The sequence below is a fragment of the Podarcis cretensis genome (genome assembly GCF_951804945.1).
Source record: "Podarcis cretensis genome assembly, chromosome: 13".
In the NCBI taxonomy this organism is placed as follows: Eukaryota; Metazoa; Chordata; class Lepidosauria; order Squamata; family Lacertidae; genus Podarcis; species Podarcis cretensis.
The window spans coordinates 38623036-38649317 of NC_137182.1; the positions used below are offsets into that span (position 1 = coordinate 38623036).

A 26282-nucleotide genomic window follows, 5' to 3' on the forward strand; every position below is an offset into this window, starting at 1 on the left:
TTACCTCACCAGTTAAACATTTTAATCATTTTAGTTTCCAATTTACACTGATAATCAAAAAACGCGATAGTTTTTCCCCACTTGTCACAGGGACTGTGCATGAGTTGCCCCCATCAGAGGGCAGGCCCCACCCACTGCTGCGGCCTCCCCAACACGCACCACTCCCACATTCTACACCCATGGGAACGACAGAGATTTTTTCCATGATGATTATCTTTGGGAGAGGAATGGATTCCCCAAGATTATTCTCTGGCGACACTGTAGGAAGAGGGCACTGCAGGGGAGGGTTTGGGTGAGGTGAATATGATGGGAGTATCACCCTTTTTGAGGATTAAAAAAACCCCCACTCATTCTAAAATCAGGGCTAAAAGAACTTAAAAAACAACAACCCACACCTTGAGGAAACTGCTCACCATCAAAAGCAGAATTTTTGCATAGACGTTTACATGTAATCTTCAAAACTCAAGACGCTGCAGTTTAGCAGTGGTAAATGAGTGCTCTGGGTGGAACTGACACAGTCTCATTTTAGATACCCATGTGGTAAAAAACACACTCTGAGGAACAGGCTAGTTGGTTTAAAAAAAAAAAAAAGAAGTTAAAACATGTGGCCAATGCTTTGAACACACCCAGTTTCCTCTCACACAGCAGAGCAGACACTTTATACCCTTCATGGGCCTCAACCACTCTGTCTAAGACAGTGAACGAGACTTCATTAGACTCTGGCAATTCATAGCATGAGGGAGCTAACATGCCGGTTTCCTGACACAAGATGGCTGCTGGGGAACAGAGCCGAGTTTTAGTCACCTGCTTCTAAGCCCAATGGTGAATCCTGTTAGGACAGGGAGCTGGGCCCCCTTGCTCCAGAAAGCTTCAAGAAGTGCCAGCTCACTAAACCAGAGACTCGAGGGATAGATTCCTTTATCAGAGAGGTCGCAAGTCGATGTACCATGAAAACAGGCAGAGGTTGTTGTTTTTTAAGACGCATTCTTTCTTTGCAAGAGGATCTAGAGTCAAATTATGAAGAATTTAAGCAAGTGGGCAGCACGGGAGTGAAGAGCGTTGTTGATATGGCGGACCATGTGTTATGTATTATCGGCACAGTCCATCTGTCCTGATCGAGCGAGCAGCCAAGAAGAGGGGCGTTGCACCAGGAGGAGGGAGATCTTTGGAGATCCACGGCAGGGTGGAGGCTACATCCAAGCACGCCGATCATCCCAAATGGGAAGAAGGCTGCAGAGGCTACAGGTGTAAAGGCAGTGGCGCAGGACCACACCGTAACACAACCCTGCCAGTGGCAAACTTGGCTTCCGTCTTTTGCGTGGCACGGGACACAGACCGTGTATATAGCTTCGTACTCCAGTCAAGAGGCCTGAGATTGTTTCTTGGCTGAACTTAACCCACCACGTTCATCCGCTAAATCAGGTTGTGTGTTCCTCTTTATGGAAAGCGCTGCTGTCTTGCTTGCGATCTGGAGGCCGGGGGAAGAGAAACCTCAGTTAATTTTGTGAAATGGTTTCGTAACCGCATGCATCTGTGGAAAAGGCTCAGCGGAAGACTCTTCGGCGTCACATACAAGACTCTTGAGATCAGAATACCTGGATCAGTAACTTATTGAATGCCTTAACTGCTACTGTATGGTGTCAGAGGTTGGCATCTTGGGTTCCCTGCATGGGACCCTCTGCCAAGTTCCGTAACCTCTGGGGGCCTGTCGCTCCTCCTTTTCACCGTTGCTGCCAATCCATTGCACCTTTTTGAAGATGCAAGAAGGACAAGTGTAAAGAGAAGGAAAAATGTCCATCTCCACTTGCCCTGGGCTCTCTCTCTCTCTCTTGACAGAGAATAGAATCATAGAACTGTATAGCTGGAAGGGACGAAAAGGATCATCTAGCCCAACTTCCTGCATTGTGCAAGATGTGCCCATAGGAAGGAGAGGGGAAGCTGCAGCAGTAACAGTGGCAAGGAGGGAGGTGGCCCCACACAGGAGGGGGGGATGCTGAGAGTATCTTTCCCAAGGGCTCCCCAAAACCTGCTACTGACTAGATGGCGAAATACAGCAAAATCCTGAATTTGTGTTTAAGTGTTGCTGTTATATGAAGCACCATCAATCTGCATGGCATATACGAAGTACAAGTGGGCAGGTCCCTGCCTTCAGGAACTCACTATCTAAAAGGTGGAACAGGGGAGACAATAGAGGAAGGGAGGGAAAATGGAGGAGTTGATAAATCCTGGGAGCAGGACATGCATTTATTTTAGATATACGTATTACAGTGGGAAGAATAATTAAGGGATAAGACTGTTGTTGATAAAAGTTCCTTCCTTTGCTTCTTGGGGCCATAAGGGACACTAAACGTTTGTATCCAAGCACACCCGTGATTGCTTTTAGGGCAGCCTGCCTTGATTTTGTGTTGCCCTTCGGATTTTATTTTTTAAAAGCTCTATGGATTTTGTTGTCTCCAGGCTTGTTTTATGACTCAAGTTATTTGCATTTTGCCATGACCTTTTGGCTTAGACAAGTAAACTAATAAATATGCCAAGAGGTAGGGAAAATATCTGCCCCTGTGTGATGATTGTTTACTCCGACTGCCAAACTGCTTCTTCATGAAAATGTTTTTAGAGCAGGGGCCTAATCTACTCCCCCCCCCCCCGCCCCAAGAGGCAAGGAGAGTTGCAAAAAGCAAAGCAGAAGAGGAAATTATTGTATGGCTGTTTGAAATTAATTTTGCTGTATATAAATATACGTCAGTCACAAAAGGTATATAAATAATAATTCAGTAAGGAACTTGCTTCAGAAGACCCCGATCTGAGTAATAGTAATAGTAATAGTAGCTCTGCATCCAGGACTCTGTCTGGCCTTTTGTACTCACATCATTCATAATTTTTTGCTTGAGCTCTTCATGAGTTAAGGGTTTCTCGTCTTCTTCTGTTATTGGCTCATGGCCAGTTCTGCAAAGAGCAAACATTAAGATGATAAAAACGAAGAGTGTCTTTTGCACTAAGTACTGCAAACCAGTCCTTTTAAAAACAGGTTTTTTTTCAGGACTCCTCCCAAGACCAGTTTTTATTCAGCATTTATTCCAACTTGTTCATGAGGCATTTATATGACAATAAGCAATCATCCTGATGTACACATCTTCATGTTAATCATTCATTTACCTCACAATTTTCAATGCATTTCCCCATAACTTTCTAAGAAGTCCAGTTTTGTGGGTTTTTTAAGTAGATTTGTTGTACTAGGGTGACGGAGTGCTTTAACCTACTTTAAAGGCACAAACCTAAAGTTTTGCACTTGAATCCCTCCTGCAAAACACTGGCAGTCTGGAGCCACCCAGAGAGATGGAATATGCTGCATCTGTTGAATGTTCTGCCTGCTGCCAAGTTATTCAGAGTAAAATATTTCCTGGGATGTGGGCAGCTGGATCTAACCCATTGCATCCCAGTCTCATCCTAAAATTTCTTCTATGGGTTTAACACAGTAAACCTTTCTGCTCAGAAAATCTGCTAATATTCTCCTCTGCATGAGTGCTTTTCCTACCATGTGTGTGTGTGTAAACCAAGGCCTCTTATGGCATTTAGTATTGATTTCATTTTTTAAATATTTATCCAACATGGGTCTCCAAGGCAGCTTCAAACATAATTAAAACCATCCATTTCAATATAACAATTAAAAAATAATTACAGAATCAGCAACACACAAACATATACACAAAACAGAAAGCAGGAAATCAATTAAATGTCTCAAAACAAACATGTCTCTTGAGCAAACAAGAACACGCAGAATTGGCAACTACAACTTAATAATGTAGGCACCCAATGACAGAAGCTAGACATGGTGCATCAAAGAGCAGGGGCCATCCTAGAAAAGGCCCCGTTCTCCATTTCTTCTCCTTTAATGCTGGAGGTGGGAGCAGCCAGAAGAGAGCCGCAGTAGAATTATTTGTTTCCCCAGCTTTTAATGTGTCTTATTTTATAGAAACAAAAATAAACTATACATTCTAACTAATGATCCTCATGTCATCTATCAACATTAAGGCACTGCAAATTAACATTGTTTTATAGAAATCCACAAACGATCTTGATATGCTACCAGAGGCTTTCTCTATATAAATAATACATTCCTATACAACATAAAGACATAATTGCTTTATAATTAATTAATTCTTACTACTGCAGTTCTTTCTTTTACAAATTAGGCATAATTTGAATCTTATATTAATTTCCAGTAGTGCTTTCCAAATATTTTATATTGAGTTTTACAATTCCAATACAAAATACATTCATGCAAACACTTTAAGGACTTTATCATCATCATCATCATCATCATCATCATCATCATCATCACAGTACTATTCCAGATTGTTTTATAGTAAAATATTTTATGCATTAATATTCTATGCCAAATATCTTTTGCTCAGTCCCACACAGATGGCATTTGCTGTTTCTTCCGGTGTTTAGCTATCCGTATCTGGGGACACTGCCAACATATTGCCCACCATTTTTCTTTCCTAATAGCATAATCATAGGATCCATAATTTATTCATATCCTATGATCTCATCATTTTTCCTTGTAATTTTTTTTAACTGTAAAACATTTTCTGCAATAACATTCCATACCAGGTATCTTTTTCTCATTCCCATAGATGTTTCTTCCAGTGTTTAGCTATCTGTATCTTGGGGTGTTACAAACATAATGTTATGCACAACCCCAATCTCTAAGCAGTGAGAGATTCCAGGGGTTCCAAGCGCTCACTCAGGGTTTGGCTTCCTTGGAACAGGGGTGCTCACTTGAATAAAATGGGCAACGCCAATCAATTTTATGGGGGTGCAAAAGACCTTTGGCCCCTCAAGCTTGCAAAAATTTATCATTTGCCTGATAATAAATGTTGGAAATGTAAAGAAACTGAAGGTACATTTTTTCACCTTTGGTGGACATGCCCAAAGATTAAGGCCTTCTGGGAAATGATCTATAATGAACTGAAAAAGGTATATAAATATACCTTCCTTAAGAAACCAGAGGCCTTTCTTTTGGGCATGGTCGGCCAATTGGTGTTGAAGAAAGATAGAAATTTTTTAATGTATGCAACAACAGCAGCAAGAATACTCATCGCGAAGTACTGGAAGACGAAAGATCTACCCACTCTGGAAGAATGGCAGATGAAGGTGATAGACTATAAGGGACTGGCAGAAATGACCGGCAGAATCCGAGACCAGGGAAAAGAGACGGTGGAGGAAGATTGGAAGAAATTCAAAGACTATCTGCAGAGGCATTATAAAATTAATGGACATTAGTGTGATGTTGGATAAAAATTAAGTGGTTACCAGCTGTAATGTAGAGGTTGAGCAATAAGTTATGATAAGTTATAACAAGTTATAATAAGGATTTGCTGAATTGAGAATTTGAACGGGAATACAAAAGGGGGAGGTGAGAGGAGGTCTGGGAAATAAGTTAATGGAAATGAGTAATGGAAACTACATTTGTTTTAACTGTTCTTTTTTGCTTTTGTATTTTTGTGTTTTTATTATTATTTTTTTGTGTGTGTATGTTTATTTTTTGTATTAATTGGAAACTTTAATAAATATCATTTACAAAAAAAACAAAAAAACAAAAGACCTTTGGCCCCTAGGAGTTGGCTCCTAAGTCTTGGAATGAAGGTCAGTGGAGACTGAGGTGTCTTTAGGGTGTATGGTTTTATATGCACATGTGTACAACCTGGATATAGGATTCGGGGGTTCACAACATTAACACATGGGTCCTACTTCCCCTTTAGGTTTCCAGAGAAGCCTCAAAGTCCACGACATGTTTTTGTTTCCCAGCTTCCAGCTCTTGCACACAACAACTATTTTGGCTATTGTTCTTCTGCCTAGGCTCACATGGTCTCCAGCCAATTGAGGGGAGTGCAGGGGGACACCTGTCAGTTTGCATTTCTTAGTGCAGAAAGTATTGATCTGATGTGCAGAGATCTTTCCTATTCTACTTAGTTCAAGAGTGTTCTGGAAGGTTTCTTTCTATGTGAAAGAAACAGGCAGAAGGTTTCTGATGTTTGGGTTATTCCTTCTGGGAAGCTGAGTACAGCTGGTTTAAAACTGGTTCTGTTATCTTTCTGTCAAGGTCATGCTGACTATAATAGTCAGGTCAGGAGGAGCCTGAGTTTCACATACTTTCTTTTTCTATCTCTTTGTTCTGGTGTGGTGTTCCGTTCTGTATGCTATAATGTTAAGGTTTAGTCTTATTATAAGTTCTTTTTAAGTTTAAGTCTGCTGCAACTGGATTTCTTATGGACTGTGCCAATTCTGAATGTATTGGATTTGTGACCATTATGCTCATTTGCCTTCAGTAGCAGTAAAGCTCTGCTGGATGAAATACAATTGCCTCTAGTCTATTTTTTGGGAACTCTGCAACGTGTTTAAGTCCTCCTCCACATGCACGGCAACACCTACCCCATTTTCCCAGACAGAATCATCACTTAGCTCATTCTTTGAGATGCTGATGAGCAGTTAAACTGGACAGCTAAGGCCATTGCAAAAAGAATACATACTCATAACAATATTCTCTAACATCTTCCCTTAACATATGCTAATTCAGTTTTCCTAATAACATAACCATGGGGTCCCTCATAAACTCATATCCTATGCCCTCCAATTTTCCTTGTTACCGCAACCCAAAATATCTGAACTTTCCATGATCTCAGTATAGAATACCCTTTGCCAACCCAGTAACCTCCAGCTGCTGGGCTGGCAGGAGCTGATAGGAATTGTAGTCCAAAACAGGTTGATACAGAAAATCTTAAACATACAGGCAGGTTCATGTGGGGTTAGGCAGGTCTCCTTACCCAGCAGTGGGTGGCCGAACAAGCATAGGCTGTGCCCGAATCTCAGGTTTCTGCCCCAGAAGCAGTTGCACTGTCTCCAGAGTGTCGTAGGGCCGATCATATTCCTGAGAAAAGAAGAGGCAAGGTTTATTGATTGCTTCCCCTCCCAGTAGAGATTTAAAATAAAACAGCCTGAGGTCAACCACACTGCCCCACCTATTAATCCAGATCTATTCTTCCTACTAGATCAATTAAAAACCGAGTGACTTCGCTAGCTGCAGCTAATATGAGAATTTTGGTTTTCAGTGTTTTTAAAAGGTTACTAACCCTCACAATTGCAGAAATGCATTTGATAAAATAAAAGTAAATGTGTTAAGGGATTTGAAATGAGGCTGGCAAAGCAAAAGTAATATCATGCTTTCAAGCCCTGTGGACTCCACTGCAGAGTTGCAAAGTAATTTCCCTCTTTTACCAGGACATTTTGAAAGGAACACATACGAACAGTTATATCAGAATGGGACTGAAACCCTAGACTATTCAACAGGAAAGATTTGCAAGCAGGTTTGTCCTGCAAAATCGATAGGGGTTCTCACTCTCAGTAAAATATTTTGCACACGGTAACTGCAGCAGTGAATTGGACTCAGAGAAGTGAGTCAAAAGGTTGTCTTCTCCTCTCCCTTTCTCCATGATCCCTGAGCCATCCCTTTCTCCTGCCCCTGTTGCTGCGTCCTGCCCATCCACCCTGCATACCTCAGCCTTGGCGAAAGAATACATAGCCAACAGCTGGTTGGTCTTTTGTTCAATCAAGCCCAGGTAGATCGCAACGTTCTCGTCCTGGGCAGTCGTCGACCCCCCCAGCTTCTTTTCCAGCACTGAGTAGTCACACTGCAGTTTCCAAAAGAGAGCCTCGATTGCTTTGAGAGGAAGAAAGAAAGCAAAATGAATGAACCCCTGCCCACCCACACAGCTCTTAACTTCAAGCACTCATTCCCACTCACTTCAAGGTGCCCAGTACCTAAGGCTCGCCAAATTATTCTGCACATGAGACAACACCCCATCCCCCAAAATAAACACCTCTCCCTGGGAGCAGAAATATAATAATAATAATAATAATAATAATAATAATAATAATAATAATAATAAATGATTTATCATTTTTCTGCTCTTTCATGACACACAGAATTCGCTGCCCAAGGCAATGGTAGCTCCAGCCCTCCTAAGAGTCAACTTGATAAATGGTGGCCTGGTTTGCATGGTCTTATCTTGGCATTTAATAAGCCAGGATATGCATGAGCTACTGCTGCTCGCAGGTGCCAGGCAGCTCCTTTCCTCAGCCCAGCAAGCAGGCGGCTGAACAAGCCAGGACCCAGCTGTCTATCATAGCTGTCCATTATCTGAAAACCCAGAAACTATGGTGAATGGCTTACAAACCAGCCAGGGTCTTAAAATCAACTTTAAGCCATGGCTTGATATCCTGGCTAGTTTGTAAGCAATTAACCATAGCTTCCAGGTTCACACATGTCAGGAAGTGAGGAAGAAGCCATCGATTTCCATTCCAACCTGTGTTTGCTGCATGCAGCGCTGTTTCCATTCCACTGCAGTTTGGCTTCTGACAAAAAAAACAACAACCCCTATGTTATTCAGCTCACTGTCCACTGTGGTGGAACTTGACAGAACTTCTGGCATTATTTCACACCATTCGCTGCACTGCAAAGGAAACATGATGCAAAGCGGGAGGGAGAGTCATCAATTGTTTATCTTTTGGAAGCTTTAAATGGCAGCAACAAATACCGCTCATATTCGCGAGATTGATTTCCATCCCTGGCATGGGATGTATAAATGAGCACTGGCAATTTCCACCCCCATTCCCATCAGAATTCCTCAAGAACCCTATGCGAAGCTATAATTGATAGCTGAGTCCTGGCTTGTTCAGCTGCTTACTTGTGGGCAGAGCGAAGCAGCAGATAACACTCATTCACATCCTGGCTTATTGAGCCAGGATATGATAGTGCAGATTTGCCCTGCATGTTCTGTACTTTTTGTCTACATGGCTCTTTGGAAGCTATCTTCAACTGGCCAGCCATCAGCCCATCTTGTGACTATGAATTCCAAGAGACAGGCTGGAGTCAGGTGACAGCTTTCTTTTGTCTGTTTTCCCAGAAAGCTGAAGGCAATTTGAAAGAAGGGTCCGTTGGGAAAGGAAAGCCTCTTAAAATCACTCAGCTTTCTTAAATGCTGCAGTTTGTCTTCAGTCCTAATTACACATTGCATGGAAAATAAAAATAATAAAATAAATTATTTCCTTTGTCCCACACCTACTGGCAACCAATTCCACAGGATAAGCCTGAGTATTTTGACAAAATGATATTCTCTCCCTCTTCCAATTTTGCCTTTCAGATCTCCTCCCTCCTCAAGCTTATCTGTCTGCTGAGGATGATACAACCAGGATCTGTGCTATTTTCTGTGACTAGCTGTGCCTGTTGGCTGATCATCCTGTTCCTCAAGGGAGTCTGTGGACTGCATCAGGCCCATACAGCCTTTTCAAACCAGAACACAGAGCCATTTCCCTCCCCACCACCATCCCAACTACTGGGCAAGGAACCACAACCGCTTCTTCCTTTTTTTAAAAAAATAATGGTGCTGAACATAACAGGGCATGGTGACCAGGGCTGGGCACTGGCATTTGCTGTTAGAAAGTGAAGCCTCTCATCCTCCACTATCTGTGTAGTGCTAGCCTAGCACTCAAACCTGCCCAATAGTGAGAGCCAGTGTGGTGTAGTAGTTAGAGTGTCAGACTAGAACATGGGAGACCAGGGTTCAAATCCCTCCTCAGACATGAAGCTCATTGGGTGGCCCTGGGCCAGCCACTGCCTCTCAGCTTAACCTACCTCACAGGAGCGTTGTGGGGATTAAATGTGGAGCGAGTGAACTGTGTGTGCCACCTTGAGCTCTTTGGAGAAAAAGGTGGCATGTAAGTGCAATCAAGCAAGCAAGCAAGCAAGCGCTGGCCAGATTCCTTGCTGCGAGAGCTCAGCAACTGCTATGAAAAGGGGCATCCCGAGAATCTACATTTTCAGTGCAAAGACAAAACCAAGCCCCGAGCTCAGCAGGTTGCAAAGGAAAGCTTCAGAACATGTTTCGAGTTCCTACAATGGTGCCTCCGCCATCTTTCTCTTCCTGGCACACAAACACAGTCCCTGCTTACCGTTCTTGAGCTGCTCCCAAATCTTGTGGTGACCCTTCAATGCCAGCTCAATCCGGTTCGCCTCTTTCACAGCTTCCTCCTGCTGCGCTTCAGCCTCCTTGAGCCGCAACAGCTGCTCTTCCTCGTCCTGGGCACTTTGCTTTTGCGCCTCCTGTATCTCATGGTAGAGCTAGAAGAGTGGCGGAGCAAGATGGAGAAAGCAAATAAGAGATAAGAGGGTGGGAGGGCATCGTTCCTGAAAGAAGCTTGTGCAAAAATAACACTGTGGTGCTAGGACATCTCAAAAGGGAAAGAGCCCTAATGCAATGTGGTGCAGCCCAAGGTGTATTTGGGTAAGCAGAGGGCAGCCACAGCATACATTTAAAGCAGATTCAATGCACATAGCTTTCCACGAAGAATCTTGGAATTCTAGTTTGCCCCAGCACCCTTAACAAACTACAGTCGTCGTCCCCAAGCCGCATGCTTTAAATCTATATGGTGGGGACACATACTACTTGTTTCTGCGCTTGTGTTGAATAAGGAACTGGGAACCAGGAAGCAAACTTCAGCCTCGTTCAGCAACATGCGGCAGGAATCCCTGCTTGCTAACAGCAGCAAAGGTTGGAAGAATAGGGGAAGAGGGTGGGGAAGTATGGGCTGGCATTGTGGTGATGACAGCATTGTGCAGAGACTGCAAAAAAAAATCTTGCTTGCACGAATATCACTAATTCTATGATAAACTGTAATAGGGGGGGGGGACCCAAGACACAGTACTCACCTCAGTGATTTGTTCCCATATCTGCTCCTTCTGATCGTTCTGATCATTGACGTAGTTGAACTGAGCAAAGTTCCGTTCCTCCTCTGAAGTGGGAAAGAAAAACATCAGTAGCAGATCTTAACTCGCATCCCACTGCCTGAACTAGCCAGTACCCAAACTGCTTCAAGGGCAGCCCCTATGGAGGGTAAGGTCCCAGATCTCATTCTGTTCTTCCTGAGCCAAAAAGACCCAGAGGACAGTCATGGTTCAAAAGGAAAATGGACCCTCTCCCATTGCAGCCCCCTGCCTTGCCTATCACCTTGCACATATATATTCAATGCAGCATCCAAGGTTGGCGCATCGGTGAGTTCCAGGACTTGATCCACGGTGGTGTGTAAAGATTCAAGCATCTCCTCCTCAGGGTCTTTCCGTTTGGACTCTTCCTCTGATTGAAAATAAAGAGAATCTAGGAGGCCCGGTTCCTAGGGCAACCTCAAAGTCATGTGAATCCCCACCTCAATCAGAAACATGCATTAAAGGAGTGGAAAAGCCGCCCATCTTTTTTAATCACTTGTCTTGACCAAAGCTGCAACATTTCAATTATTATAAACCGCAAGAGGAAGCAAGATGTGACGTGTAAACCAGCATTCGTGGCTCGATTCTCCTCCAATAAACCACACGAGAAAAGCAAGGTTGATGTCCCCTATGATAAGGTTGCAGCACTGGGGGCTTTTCAGCTTAGAGAAAAGGGGTGCAAGAGGTGACAAGATAGACATTTATAAAACTATGTGTGGGATGTAAAAAAGGTTTTCTCCCTCTCTCATGACAAGAGAAATAGAGAAATCCCCATGAAGGTGAACGTTGGAAGATTTGCATGGAGAAAAACAAACCATAAGTGGTGGTTTGTTGCTGCTTTTCAGTAATCCATAGTCTGTTTAGCAATGGCTTGCCGTTGACCCAATTACTTTTAATAACTGCTATGCCAAAGGAAGTAGGCCGATTGCTTTAGAAATACTGTTTTACCCACATGCGAATTTAAATCAAACTCACATGATAATTTATTAAAACTCACAAGATAACTTATTAAAATGTTTTAATTGGGCTGCAGCCATACTCTTTAGCCAACTATTTCTCTGAATACAAAAAAGTTCATTAAAATGTGTGTATGTGTGTGTGTGTGTGTGAGAGAGAGAGAGAGAGAGAGATTTGGGGGTTACTTAAAATAACACAGATTATCTGGGAACCCCCAAGATCCTCTGCTTTAATTCACAAAATTCTTCCCAGAGAAGCCAGCAGTCCTGGTTCTGAGCTGTCCCACTGTAAACCACAACACACACTTGCCTCCCAAAGGCCAAGGAATACTTCTGGCACCAGACAAAGAAGCAAACACTGGCCCTTTTCTCACAAGCGTCTGATTGTGCAGTTTTTGGCTGCTGGTGATATCTGCTGTTGGTAAGTTTTACTGTATGGTGATTTTGCTTCTGTAGATCCAAACAGATCATGCTATTGTGGGAGGGAATTTACTACAAGCTTTTGTGGAATACATAACTTTTAGTTTTGCTCATTACGTATTATTATTCAGGACATCTTGATTTTCCAACTGCCTTTCACCGTGAGTTCCCAGGGCAGGTTAAAACAATTTAAAAACATAACATTAAGAACAGTTAAAACAGAATACAATTAAGAGAATAGGGTGGACCCTGAGTTATGTATCTCAGGCATCAGAGGCCAGGATAAAGAGGTGCATCTTCAGCAAATGATGAAAACCACATGGCAAAGGTGCAAGACACACATCTGTGGGAAGGGAACATAGTTTAGGGGCTGCCACAGATAATGCCCTCTCCTGGACTGTCCCCCTCAACTTTTGAAGATGGAGGAACTACCCTACGACATTCTAAATCCCGGAGAGGGTCTGTAGGGAAGCAAGCGGGTCTTTCATACATTTGGTGCCTAAGTCATTTAAAGCTTTAAATCCTAGCATGAGCACTTTGAACTGAGCCTGGAAATGAATTGGCAACCAATGCACCTGTTTTGAACCTGGCTATGTGAGTTCTAAATGGATCCCCAGCCAGTAGCTGTCTTTTGGATGTGTTGAAGTCTCCCAAGTCATCTTCAAGGGCAGCCCTACAGAGAACATGTTGCAACAATCCAGTTCTGGAAGTTGCCAGAGCATGGGTAACAACGTCCAAGTTATTTTTGTCCAAAAGGCTCCATGGCTGACAAACGAGCCAGAGCTGGAAAGTGGCACTCCAAATCACTGAGGCCACCTGAGACATTGCTTAGTTTCTATTTGTTCTGTACCCCTGTTCTGTCTTGCCATGAGACCACTTCTGGGCCTGTGGGAATGAACGAATGACTCAATAAATAGCCCCATACCATACATGAAACACACACACACAAACCTTTCTTTTTCTTGGCCTTTAGTGCCTCCTCCGTCAATGTCCTCTCCTGCAGCTTGACGGAAATGAAATCATTCAAGCGCTGGTCATTCTCTATCTGGCGGCATAATTCTTTCATCTCCGATTCATACTGTGCTACATCTTTCTTTGCCTTGTCCTGCAGCTGGCCTAGGCGCGTATGTGCCTCATCCCTATATTTACCCCAGTGGACAAATGGGATGGGGACAAGTTTTGGATATGTGAGAGAGAACCGCCAGCAATTCCACTTCCCAACTTTTCTTCATGTTCTTATCCCCATTCCTTCACCACCTCTGAAATCTAGCATAACGATGAAGAGCGTGAGTGACAGGCAGGAAGTCCTTGTTTCACATATTACTTCACCATTTAGGAGAGGCCACAGCTTCCCGGGCATAAAACACCTCTGTGTGCAGAAGATCCTATGCTCAACTGCTGCCATCTCCAATTACGGAATCTCAGGTAGAAAAGGCTGGGAAAGGCTTCAGTCCATGATACTGGAGAGCGGCCATAAGTCAGGACTGACAGTGCATTGTGTTCAATGGGCTGATGGCCTGGTCTACTCTAATGGAAGATGCAGGTGCCAATGCGCAATCGAGAGCCTCAAAGTGCACTCCTTTGTGCACTGGAAAGGGAAAGCAAGCTTTGGCTGTACCACCCCATCACCTGACGGTTTGGTAAAGCCTCACATTCTTTTAAGCACCATGCAACCCTCTTTGCAAGCTTTGGGTGGTGCCGTGAAGTCCCATGTGACATCAGAAGCCCTGCCCGCATGTCAAATTTGGCCTGTGTGGCTTGGATCTGACCTACAGAGCCAAAACGGTTCCTCAGGCTTGCTGCACAGGTTGCAGAATCCTGCTTTTCCTGGTGCAGAATTTTTGTTTCCCTGAAGCAGAATTTCCATTTTAGTGCAGAGGATATATAGCCCTGTCTTTTATATTAGAGTGATGCTTAGAAGCTAGGACTTGGAGGGAGCATGGCTATTGTTGATTAAGTTGTCCCAGTGCATGAATGGGTGAAGGCAGCAGGACAACGTAGGAGCAATGAAGAAGCTGGGTATGAACATGAGCAAGGTTTCTGCAGGGACACTCCTCCCTGCCCCACCATGCTTGAGTACTCCCCTTCCCCCAACCTTGCTTCGTAGGCTGCAGAGGATGTGCTGATGACTGCGCCAATGGCTCTACGAGTTTCCAACAGCTCCTAGAGGGAGAGAGAGGAAGCCTTCAGATCTAGTCCCTAAATGCAACACAGCCGTACCATCCTGTTCACAAAGTTCTATCTCCTCACTGGAGGCCAATCACAGCTCTTCCCTTCTTTCCTAACCATTGTCATCCACACCATAGCAGAAGCACAGTCCATAGATTTAAACTCCACATCAATCTGCAAGTGTTAAAGAGGTCCTTCAGACCCTGCCCTATCAAAGCCAAGAATCAGAAATCCTTAGGTCCAAGAGGATAGGAATAAGGCAGGGGGGCATCATAATTTCTGTTGTCAGAATCTAGTTGGTCAGTTACAATCCCTAGTTTAATAATAAAAAACATACTTTCCAAAATGCATGGTTTAGCTTTGTGATTCTCTCCCAGCCAATAAAAAGCCTTGATATTTTTTTTAATACCACTCTCAACAGTCAATCATATCCTTCCATTCCATGCTGGAGTTCTCTCCAAGCAACCAGATCTCACAATTCTATAACAGAACCTTCATTAGTCTATATCACGACTCCAGTCCCTCTCAGAAACTCTCTTGGGCAATTACATCCTGTCAACTCTCCTCAATTTTCTCTTAGTGTGAATGTACCGTCTCTAGACGTTTATAAAGCTGTTCAAAGCGATCGTGTTCAAGCCGGAGAATTTCTAGATCCTCACGTAGCTGTGAATTCAAGACGAGCTGAGAATTGAATTCTGTGGTGGTCTGGAAATAGAAAAGTGGAGTGAGAAACTAAAGACAAGACAAGAATCCTGGCTCTCAGAAACCCTGGGCACTTGCAACCATTTTTACCCGGTCAAGCTGATTCTCAACTGTTCCTATCCGCTTCAGCAAGTTGCCCTTCTGTTCCTGGATCAGGGTCCCAGTGCCCACCACCAGCTTCTGGTCAGTCAAACGCTTGTTCCAGTTTTCAATCTGTCAGAAATGAAGAATGAAAGCAGGGAAATGGGATGAGAAACTAGTATTTGGGATAGGACTAACGAATTCTTGGCTTTTGGATCCCCTGTTCTAATGAATTCAACCCTCAAGTCCTAGCTGCCAATTCCCTCTGCATTTTTTAAAGCCCTCACACCCATTTTTAACCCAAAAGATCCTCCTCTCCTTTCTGGAGTTTCTCTTCACCTGGATTTTTTTGGGGGGTGGGGGAAAGTGAAGGAAAAAATATTTTTCTTAGAGACTTCCATTCTGCTCTCAGGGCCTCACTTTACACTACAGTGGTGCCCCGCAAGATGAACGCCTCACAAGACGGAAAACCCGCTAGACGAAAGGGTTTTCCGTTTTGGAGGCGCTTCGCAAAACGAATTTCCCTATGGGCTTGCTTCGCAAGACGAAAATGTCTTGCGAGTTCCTGCGGGTTTTTCCCCCCTTTTCCCCCCCTTTTCCTAAGCCGCTAAGCCGCTTATCAGCTGATCCGCTGATAAGCCGCTTAACAGCTGATCGCTAAAAGCCGCTAAACTGCTAATAGCGCTAATCCGCTAAGCTGTCAATGGGCTTGCTTCGCAAGACGAAAAAACCGCTATACGAAGAGCCTCACGGAACGGATTAATTTCTTCTTGTGAGGCACCACTGTACTTGTTCTCTGTACCTGCTATTATATTCCACTCCCCACCTAGAAGGCTTCAAAATCCTAGCACAGGACACTACTTCACATCAATAAATGCCAAGCAACTTGGTACTTAGCTCCCTTCTCCATACCTCTTTATCAAGCAGGGCTACCTGCTTCTTCTCTTGAATTATTTGCTGCTTCACTTCATCCCGCTGTCCCAACAAGGAACGGAGAGTGTCACCGTGGACCTTTTCCTGCTGTGCGTTGGCCTTGCTCTCAGCCACAGCGTGCCTCTGAAGCAGCTCTTTGTTATCCTTCTCCAGGCGCTTTATCTCTGCCCTGTCCAAGAGAAGCGGGGCAGAGACTCTGAGGGGCGGCAGGATGACACGGCGAGACACAGCTGCGTGGGCACGTACGGGAGCGCCATGGCAGCAGGTGTGCTGGTGAGTTTTGGTTGGGATTGGTGGCAGCGCCAGCTCAGAGGAGCTTTTGAGACACTGCTGCAGAAACTCCTGGAAAGCTGGCGATTTGAATCTGAGCATGCATCTCCCCAACTCTGGATGGGACAAGATGGAATGGGGAAGGGGGGAATCGGGACAGGATATACTCTCAAAAGAGAGCAGGCTTCAAGAGTTCAAAATTAGCAGCTCTGTGTAAAAAGACACAATAGATTTCAGGCCTTAGGGTGACTTATTGTGCCTTTACATCCCTGTGAAACAAGCAGTGTTGGGAACGCAGAATTTCTGATTTCCCTACAAAGAAAGTACTGTGTTTTGTAGGCCAGGGTAGAAGGCTAGAACTTCAAGGTTCTCAGGGGCAGGGATGATGAGTAACGTTCATTAAGTGATCTAAACCAGAGTACAAAGAGAGAGAAGAGTCCTAAATTCTCTGGGAACGTTTTATACTAAAGGGGCAGGAAGAGGTTGGACACACAGAATCATGAGTACAAGATCTGAAACTATGTCAGCGTGCCAAAGCGCATAATGGCAAGAATCAAATGTTTGTATATGCATGTACACATATGTGATAGATTGTGGGGGATGGAATTTGGCCGCATGTGCTAAAGAAAGGCAGGTTATATGTACAAACATGTCCATACATGATGTGACCAAACCAATTGTCAGCTGTGTGTTGCCAGGAGCATATCAGTTGCTATGTGCCCTTGTGTTAAGTCAGTATCTGCTTCAGTACATGAGGTGGGGATTATTTCTTAATGCTCAGCTTACAGCTCTCTCCTTGCAGTAGGATGTACAATATTCAAATGCTCCCCCAATCCAAAACTGGATGTTTCAGAGCAAAAGATGACAGGCTGTGCTCTGTGCCAAGAAAAATGGACAGGAGATAGCATCCCTCAATGCGATTATATACCGCTCTCTCATCAAATTGTGGCACAACTGAAAACTAAAGGTTAGACAACTGGTCCAATGAAAGCAATTTAAGGCTGGTGATGGGCAACAGGCTTGTTTCTCTTAGAAATCTGAATATGATGTAAAAGAGGGATCACCTCATGGTGTACGCACAGCTCATTCTTGCCCCCAATAAAAATATTTTGCAGTTTTTGGTATAGCCTCCAAAACCCAAATGCATACAGTGTGATGGTCTCTCCCAGACCATTTCCAGCTATCTAAAGAACTATGTCCATCTCTGGCGTAAGAGGACAGTAAAACCATGACGTTCCTGCTGTGAACAGGGAAAAACAAAATGGATCCAGAATTTTAGCAAGGATATGAGATGAATACATACTTCTGCCTGCGAATGATTTCATGGGATTCGAAAGTGTAGGCATGGCGGTTGCCTTCTAGGAGACGAAACTGGCGCTGGAGTTTGGCTAACTCGCTTTCGGCTAGTGGGACACAAAGCCAGTGAAGCAACAGGTGGTTTGGGGAGACAGAGGAAAGAAAGGTGGTTAGAAAGTCCAGCATGATGGCCTTCTCTTAAAGACCCCACCTATCACACCTGGCGCAAGAATTAGGGCAGAGACTAATGTGGTCCAGGTTTGCAGAAAGAAGGGAACTTCCCTGCTGTGATTGGCACAGATTTGATGAGCACAATCATGAGCAACTTAATGACTACCAGTGGTATTCCATTTATATAATGAGCTCCAGTTGGCTTTGTTAGGCTTGAGACAAACAGCTGTTTTTAAGAGAGCCAAAAGGGGGTTGAGAGAGGCTTCACTTTCCATGAACATGCCCACAGGTTTTGTCCCAATGTCACTTCTGAACAAACAGGTTTTGCAGGTTCCTGCAACAATAAAAAAGCCTCTAAGGCCTGCGTGCCAGAGAACATGCTTTTCCTCATAGAATTCTGGGCAATGTGGTTAGTTAAGAGTTGCTGAGAATTATAACTCGGTGAGTGTGGACCCTCCAAGTGTCCCTATTTTCCAGGGACACCCCCAATTTAGAGAAGCCATCCCAGTTTCTGATTTGATCCTGGAATGTCCCACTTTTCCTTAGAATGTCCCTATTTTCACTGGAGAAATGTTGGAGGGTATGGAGTTATCTGACTCCCAAGCCATCTGAAAGCAATCCTATATAGGGATGTTTTTTAATGTTCAATGTTTTATTACCTTTTTATGTATGTTGGAAGCTTCCCAGAGGGGCTGGGGCAACCCAGTCTGATGTGTGGGGTATGAATATTGAAATTATCATTAAGGAATGGGACATCCTTATTTTCATTGGATAAATGTTGGGCGGTATGCGAGTGCCCAGAATTCTTTGAGGGAAAGAATGTGCTTTAAAGGTATGGTGTATACACAGCCTTCTTGTACACAGCAATCCTTTCAAAGAGCCTTCAATTCTCTGAAGAAGAAACACACACACAAGTGTCAATGACCTCCACGTAGCCAAATGATAGGTCTCTTTGGTCACTTTCAAGTTCCTGGACCAGGGCATCCTTGGGTCTTCAGAGCTTGGTCAGTTCTGGGAGGAATTGGTAGAGCTGCTTTTGTGCTCCTGATCTAGGCAGCCCTGATGTGTGGCATGCTTTGATCGGTGCCGAGCCCAAGCATTCAGTGCAGTTTATCAGGAATGGATTGTGGAAAGGACTGAGGAACAGAAGAGGCTGTGCTGTCTTTCAGGGGAGGCAGCCAGGGGAGCGAGGCAATACCTGTTCCCTCCTCATCAGAACATGACTGCATTTCTGATCAGGTGCTAATCGTGCCAAGAACAGACAAACCTTTATTCTACACTCCAGCCTTATGGACTTCTGGTCCCTTGGCGGCAGACAGGCTCTTGTTTTGTTCCTCGACTGCCATTTTTTGTTCACTCCCAGCAAAGCGAATGACTCAGTCTCTGGATCCTCACAAAGCCACTGACTCATGCCCACATGTGTCCCCCGTATGCTAGCAAGGATTTGGACAATTTGTACCTCCGCTACTTTAATTTAGTCCCTGCTGCTTTTCAAAGCCAACATTCACTTAAGAGAGGCCTAGTTCAAAGAGTAATTCTTACAAGCTAACCAAGACATGTGGAAAAGAGCCAAGGCGCCCTGGTTCTGTCTCTTTGGCCTCATTCTTTGGATACAAAGGCCTTATTTCTCATCCCTCTGCTCCCTTTCAAAAGCAGTCCCCTTTAGCAACATTTTTGCTTGGCTTGAAAAATATCCCCCAACTCCTTCCTAGTCACCCTGGCAAAAACTGAAAGGAAATATATATTATTTCATGTAGCTGTCAAAGAAGGAGAAACCCTCTTAGCTTTATTTTTGTATCAGATTTTGCAGAACTGTCTGGTACCTTCAGTTTGCTTCAACCTGGGATCAGTTTCAGTGAGTCGTAGTTATACACATTTCACCGCAGACAGTGAGCTACTAGCATAAATCTTCTCAGTAAAAATATTTATTATTGCTTGTTTCATAGCTTTCCACATACATGAACTGGCCTAAGACCACAGCAATATTGTCCATGAAAAACCTTTATAAAAATACCAAATACATATACATGTATATGCATATGTACATGTATATGTATATATATGATGACATGGGTGCTTTATAGCAGAGACTTAGGCTAAGAAGTGTCATGGGAAGTTCCCTAACCACAAGAACGTTTGCCATAACATCAGCTGAATATCCACATGTTGTCAATGCATTAAAACATGCAGCAATTCAGAGCAGCCTGCACTAACCCCAAACTTCAAAAGTTTAAACTGCTCTGTGAGACAGCAAGAGTGCTCTGCTGATATTTCACAAAGTTTGGGAGTGGAAGGATGCCGTGAGGGAAAATAGCAGCTGCTAAAACACTATGGGAAGAGCAAGAATATATATGGATTTCAGCCTGGAATAATCACATTGGCGGAAACAATATTGCAGTGAGCTAAGCGAAATCAGGGCAGGCCCTCACCAAATCCAGACTTCAGCCATCATCGTTAAAGGATGTCTCCCTGTTCAGAGAAAGTAGACCTCTAAATACCAGATGTTTGGGACGAAATAGGGACTGTCACTTCCATGTTCTGCTTGTGAGTTTCCAAAAGCATCTGGCCAGCTGTCAGAAACAGAATGTCTTGGATCCAGAGAGACTTAATCCAATCCAAGGAGACTTTTATGTGCACAGACTTAGTAAAAGCAAACTGAATAGAGAAAGTGGGCCAGAGAATGACCTTTCTGTTTCCCTATTCCAATGTGTGTTTCGGGGGGGGGGGGATTTTCCATTCAAATGACACTGGGATCACATCACAAGCTGCATCCAGGGAATCTAGTGTTACAAGCTTCCCACAACAATATTCCCAAATGCAAATTCTGGCTATGCAAGTGTTCCTACAGCGGTATCCTCACTTCCCTCCATAGGAATTTACCAAGGCCTTCCAAGTCCACGTCACTGCCATCTGAGCGGAGGCTTGAAGCAGATTTGAAGAACGGCATCTTCTGTTTCTTCCTGCTAGTGGAAAAAAATGATAAAACAAAGTGGGAGGCTATCAGGTAAGAATCACTGTCATAAAATAACTCATTCATGAAAAACAGTGCAGCATACTGCATAAAACATTTGAAAGGGGAGACCCCGGTTGGAACACTGCTCACCATGACATTTCCCAGTCTGATCTTGGGCCAATCACATGAGCCAATCACATGAGCTTAACCAAGTGGGGCGGGGGGGGGGCAGCTCCCCCCCCATCAAGTAAAACAATAGAAATACTTAACTGACCAATCACATCGGTTCTCACCCCCCCCCCCAACAAAAATCTGGCTACGCCCATGGCCAGTGGTTCTCAAAGTTTTTTTTTCTGGGCCAGGCTTTCAGAATAAAAATTTGCTTGCGCCACACTGATTTTTTTATTGATAAGAAATACAATGGAAAACAAAAAGAAACAACTTCGAGCTATGCTTGATTTATAACAATGAATGCAACACTATGAAAAACTATCCATCCATATTATGCAAATAAAAAAACAAATATTTTGATACTAATCTACACTACGCTACACTGAAGTGTTTAAATGTTTCTTTGATTGTCCACAAATCTTTCCGCCACACTTGCCATCATCTCTTGCCACACCTCAGGGGTGCTAGGACAATTAACGGCAAGGGAGCAAGACACCTCTATTCTGTATTCTGAGCTCCCTAAATAAAAACATAAATAAATCCAAATTAAAGCACACATATAAAATGGCAATCCAACATTTTCTCCCGCCAACTGACATTCATCCTACCAGCGTGCATGACGCCACAAAAACCTCTAACCAGCTGCATGCATCTAATTCAGGGCTCTGCTTTGTTCCTGGCAATTATATTTTCATGTGTTTTAGAGTCTGGCAAATGGCCTTGCGAGATCAATGCACCCTGAAAGGCAGGTTTTAAAAAATAAACTTCATTCTAACTCAGTACTTCATATGCAGTCTCTTCTGCTGCAACAGCCAGCATATGTCTCTCCATTACACAGAATCATAGAATCATAAAGGGATCCCAAGAGTTTTCTAGTCCAGCCCGCTGCGATGCAGGAATCCTGCCCACAGCCATCATTGGGTGGGTTCAAACCACCAACCTTCTGGTTAACAGCCAGGTACACTGACTCATTGTGCCACTTGAGGGACTATTTGTGCCTTCAGTATTTCCCCTTTAAGAAACTCCCATCAATCTTGAATTATCTTCTCTTCGAGTATTTCTGACCATGAGACTTCACCTAATAGTTCCTTAAGAAGTATTGAAAGACTTCTAAAGGTACCAATAACATTCAAGAGCCCAGACTTATAAATATAATCATTTCCCTGCTTGCCTGAGGTGGCGGAGAACTGCCTCAACATGCCTATACCCAGGAAGCTTTACAAGAGTTCCCTCTTTCTTTCAGTGTTAAGACATCAAATCTAGGGGGGCTTTGGGCTAAAAAGACAATACATAAATTACTTAAATGATTAACGTAGGCGGTGGTAGCATTAAAAAAAGTTGTGGGCCAGAAACTTGTGCAGACTTATCTGCATATCCTCCAACATTTCTCTGATGAAAACAGGGGCAACCTGTTCAACAGCAGCAACAACAATCATTTTATTATTTATACCCCACCCATCTGACTGGGTTGCCCCAGCCACTCTAGGCAGCTTCCAACATATATAAAAACATAATAAAATATTAAACATTTTAAAACTTCCCGATACAGGGCTGCCTTCAGGTGTCTTCTAATAGTTGTATAGTTACTTATCTCCTTGGCTCGGGGGTCACATAGCTCCAATGAAGATAGGGACACCCTACCACACCCTCCAATATTTCTCCAATGAAAATAGGGAGATCCTAAGGAAAAGCAGGACATTCCAGGATCAAATCAAAACTGGAATGGCTTCTGTAAATCTGGAACTGTCCCTGGAAAATAGCAACACTTGGAGGGTCTGTATTTGCAAGGCTGCAAAATACAAGAAAGGCGTAAGCCATACATTGTGGGTGATATGAACACTGGCAAGGCTCTCACACAGCTGCAGAGTGAAAACTTTTTAAGCAGTCTCTAATGCAACAGGGACGCGGGTGGCGCTGTGGGTTAAACCACAGAGCCTAGGACTTGCTGATCAGAAGGTCAGCAGTTCGAATCCTCGTGACGGGGTGAGCTCCCATTGCTCGGTCCCAGCTCCTGCCAACCTAGCAGTTCGAAAGCATGTCAAAGTGCAAATAGATAAAGAGGTACCACTCCGGCGGGAAGGTAAACGGCGTTTCCGTGTGCTGCTCTGGTTCGCCAGAAGCGGCTTAGTCATGCTGGCCACATGACCCGGAAGCTGTACACTGGCTCCCTCGGCCAATAAAGCGAGATGAGCGCCGCAACCCCAGAGTCAGTCACAACTGGACCTAATGGTCAGGGGTCCCTTTACCTTTACCTTTAATGCAACAGCCAACTATGTAACAACAAGCCCTTAAAACTAGTGTCTTAACAGATCAACTTCTCAGTAACACAGAGGATGTACAAACATTGTAATGCCCACCTCTTTCACCTCACATTTTATTGGCTGAAAAACTATGAATGTAATTAGCAGGGCTGGAGGGTTTTGTGGTTGTTGTTTTTTAAACAATTCCACTGTGGGTGCCTGTGTGGTGAAAAGGACAATCCACTTTTCATTTTAAAAATGAACATTTAAACTAAAATCAGGTGTGCATGCAGCATTTCCCTTTGTTGCCTTTATTGCTTTCTTGTGGTCCAGCTGAATGACCACAAAAATGCTGCTTCTGTAAGTAACATCTTAGTAGAACCACCCTTCCTGAAACAGAATAACCTCTGGTACTTAGCACAAGACACACAGACACACGCACTATGTTACTTCTTAAATATATCCCATCCAATAGTTTTACGACCACAGCAAGCAGCATAATGCATTAGCACTCACTAAATTTTGCCCACACTTAAATCTGCTCATCTATTTTCAAATCACGCATCTACCTCATCCTTCTTCATATACATACCATTCCCCCCTTTCCATCCAAATGCATCCCATGCCTGTTTTCCCACTATACCTAAACACCCTCTTATCCAAAATCTGTATTAAAATGCAGCTTTCTCAGCATCTGTGAACTGGATTAAATCAGCCCCACCTCCCGCTCCAAAAGCATTAACTAGAAGTACCTTTGCTCTCTACTGGAGAGCCACTCTGACAGCTATGCACTTTATGTATAGGCAATCTGTTTGGGGGATGCTGTGGTGTAAACTCCTGGGCTCTCCTGCCAGCACCACACGTTGCCTTTGTCAACTCAGTTGTTAGCAACCGTCTCCAGGAAATGCATCAGCTCTTCACCAGTCCTAATGAATGAGGAAGGGCAAGAGGAGAGGAAAAAGAGAGCAGGTTTCATACAACTGATTAGGAAGGCATTATAAGGATTCCTGAGTTCTCTAAAAGGGTAATTTAGGGGGCCAGCTAAAACAGGGGGCAAAAGTAGAAGAGGACTCCAGGGTTTATTTGATAAGGTAAAGCAGGGGTTGAAGGTTATGGTGGACCTGAGATCCAAATGTGCTCAAATGAGACTGCTGTCTTAGAGCCCAAGAAAGAGCAAGTTATTTTGAATTCTCAAAGATAAAGGGAGGTTACATTTGTATGAGTTATAGAGCAATAGCTTCTGAATCTACTGGGAAGGTAGTAGGATCTAATGAGTTATAAGAGTCATGAAAGTCAAACACACAGAGAAAAGGCTTATCTAGAAACATCTGGTTAGTTTAGACACATTTTCCTCATTTTCCTACCCTTTCTTATACTTTGCAATCCCTGCCCCCCAGCCCTACATACAACAGTCCTTTAACTTTCCACCATGCCACACAGGGTCCTAATACTTTCAGATGTACCTAAGGCTCTACCAGGACATATCATCATAATTGTCAGGTCATCTTGTTCCACGGATTTCTCAGGTCAGAATGTCAGTCACCTACAACTACTGCTGTGTGCATTTCTAATCACGACAGCCCGAGAAAGCAGGAATTTAGTAGCTATATTCCCATTTACTCCCCGCGCCCCTTCTCCTCAGGAAGTGCTTCATCTGCTTAATTTCTGTGTTCCATGCCACAGCGACAGTTAGAAAAAGAGATGGCAACCCTACCTAGCATTGTATATTGTTGGTGGGACCAAGTAAATGCACCAAAGGTCCTATCTGCTTCTATGACCTATTGCCAGCATGTTATGCCAAAGCTTTAATGTACCAGATCCAGGACATGAGAGTTCAGGTATCAACCAAGTGAAGGGTCACAGCTCATGCCAATATCATTGAAGATCATGCTAAGACCCTGTGAGGGCATATGATGTTTAGCAGCTCCAAGGACCCTAACAGGATGTGGCACTGCGGTGTAGTGGTTAGACTGTAAGACCCAACAGGCCAGGGTTCAAAACTCCACTCAGCTGTGAAGCTCACTGAGCAACCTTAAGCCAGCCATTGTCTTATCAATCTAAACTACCTCACAGGGTTGTTCTGAGGACTACATAGGGGCAGGGAAGAGCCATATACACCACCTTGAGCTCCTTGGAGGAAAAATAGGATACAAAGGTAATACTAAAATCCCAATACTAATGTGTTTGGAGGTACACGCCTACTCCAAAGACCCAGCAGGTGACCCCAAAGCCTGACCTCACCAAAGTTCTCTATAACCATGCCAAGGCACCTGAACCACCCCCTAGGTCCTGGTAGATCATGCTAAACCCCCCATGTAGCTATGCGGCTATGGGGCTCAGTCACACTGCAACCCCTACAAATCATGCCAAATTCCTTTGAATGTGCCAAGCCCCCCATGTCCTGGAAGGCCACACTGGAAGTCCTGCAAAGTCACGTGACTCCGAATAATCAGCTCACAATCACACAAACCCCTCAAGGTCCCCCTGCTTCGCCCTCTCCAAATTTACTCAAACCATACAGAGGATCCCAGCAGACCCTAAGCCCCACCCCTTCTGGTAAACCCATCCCTTTACCTTACAGGCCTGCATTCCCACTGCGCATGTGCGAAATTAACAGTTCCTTCCTTCCTCCCCCCTCCCTCTCAAGCCTCTCGTTTTACCACCCTCAAGATTAGTTCTGCGCACATGCGCAGTGTGAGACTTCGTAGCTGCCCGGCGCGGGGCGGGCGCGAGGCGACGTACGTAAAGGATCGACGACGCGGGAGGGTTGCCATGGCAACTTTCCATCGCCAATGGCCCTTGCCAAACCACATCCCTCGCTCAGTTTGTCCCACTGCTGCTGGTTGCCATGGAGACTGTTTCAGAAAGGAAGCTCGCGAGGGCTGGGAGATAATGAGGCACCGCGAAGGGAAATATGACAGGCTTTGGATGGGGCAGGAAGAGGGCTGTTTCGGAAAAAGGGGAAACTTTGCACCAGCCCCTCGACTGAGGGGAAATTTTGTATGGAGGAGAAATGTCTAGTAATTTTGATTATTTTTTTTGCTCGACTGGCAAATTATAAACTTCCCCCGCTGCCTTCCAGTTATACATTCATAAAC

At 44.1% G+C, this 26282-nt stretch overlaps 1 protein-coding gene across 7 annotated transcripts; it reads right to left on the reverse strand.

Moving 5' to 3' along the window:
- ODAD1 (outer dynein arm docking complex subunit 1) lies at window positions 1–25885 on the reverse strand. Of its 7 annotated transcripts, none has more exons than XM_079951218.1 (16): window positions 25759–25885; window positions 23937–24110; window positions 20701–20783; window positions 17657–17756; window positions 16063–16252; window positions 15160–15282; window positions 14959–15072; window positions 14294–14361; window positions 13150–13337; window positions 11067–11192; window positions 10769–10851; window positions 10012–10180; window positions 7557–7720; window positions 6828–6931; window positions 2865–2943; window positions 1–1468 (listed from the first exon to the last, which is right to left on the reverse strand). In XM_079951218.1, exons 3-16 carry the CDS (start codon window positions 20765–20767, stop codon window positions 1361–1363), a joined length of 1683 nt encoding a protein of 560 aa, XP_079807344.1. In that variant the 5' UTR covers window positions 20768–20783; window positions 23937–24110; window positions 25759–25885; the 3' UTR covers window positions 1–1360. The 7 variants fall into 7 exon arrangements, with proteins under 7 accessions (XP_079807344.1, XP_079807345.1, XP_079807346.1 ...); XM_079951219.1 differs by lacking the exon at window positions 25759–25885 and adding an exon at window positions 24648–25665; XM_079951220.1 differs by lacking the exon at window positions 25759–25885 and having other exon boundaries at window positions 20701–20780; window positions 23937–25665.
- Between the last annotated feature and the right edge of the window lie 397 nt (window positions 25886–26282).

What these genes read in the sequence shown, in the direction of transcription:
- ODAD1 (XM_079951214.1), bottom strand. Translation starts at nt 20,926, where the DNA reads ATGGTGAGCAGTGTTCCAACCGGGGTCTCCCCTTTCAAATGTTTTATG. An exon ending in AAAGGCCAAGAAAAAGAAAG is followed by an intron (nt 11,193 to 13,149) that starts GTTTGTGTGTGT and finishes ATTTTCAATCAG; the next exon opens with AGGAAGAGTCCAAACGGAAA. An exon ending in ATTCTTTCGCCAAGGCTGAG is followed by an intron (nt 6,932 to 7,556) that starts GTATGCAGGGTG and finishes TTCTTTTCTCAG; the next exon opens with GAATATGATCGGCCCTACGA.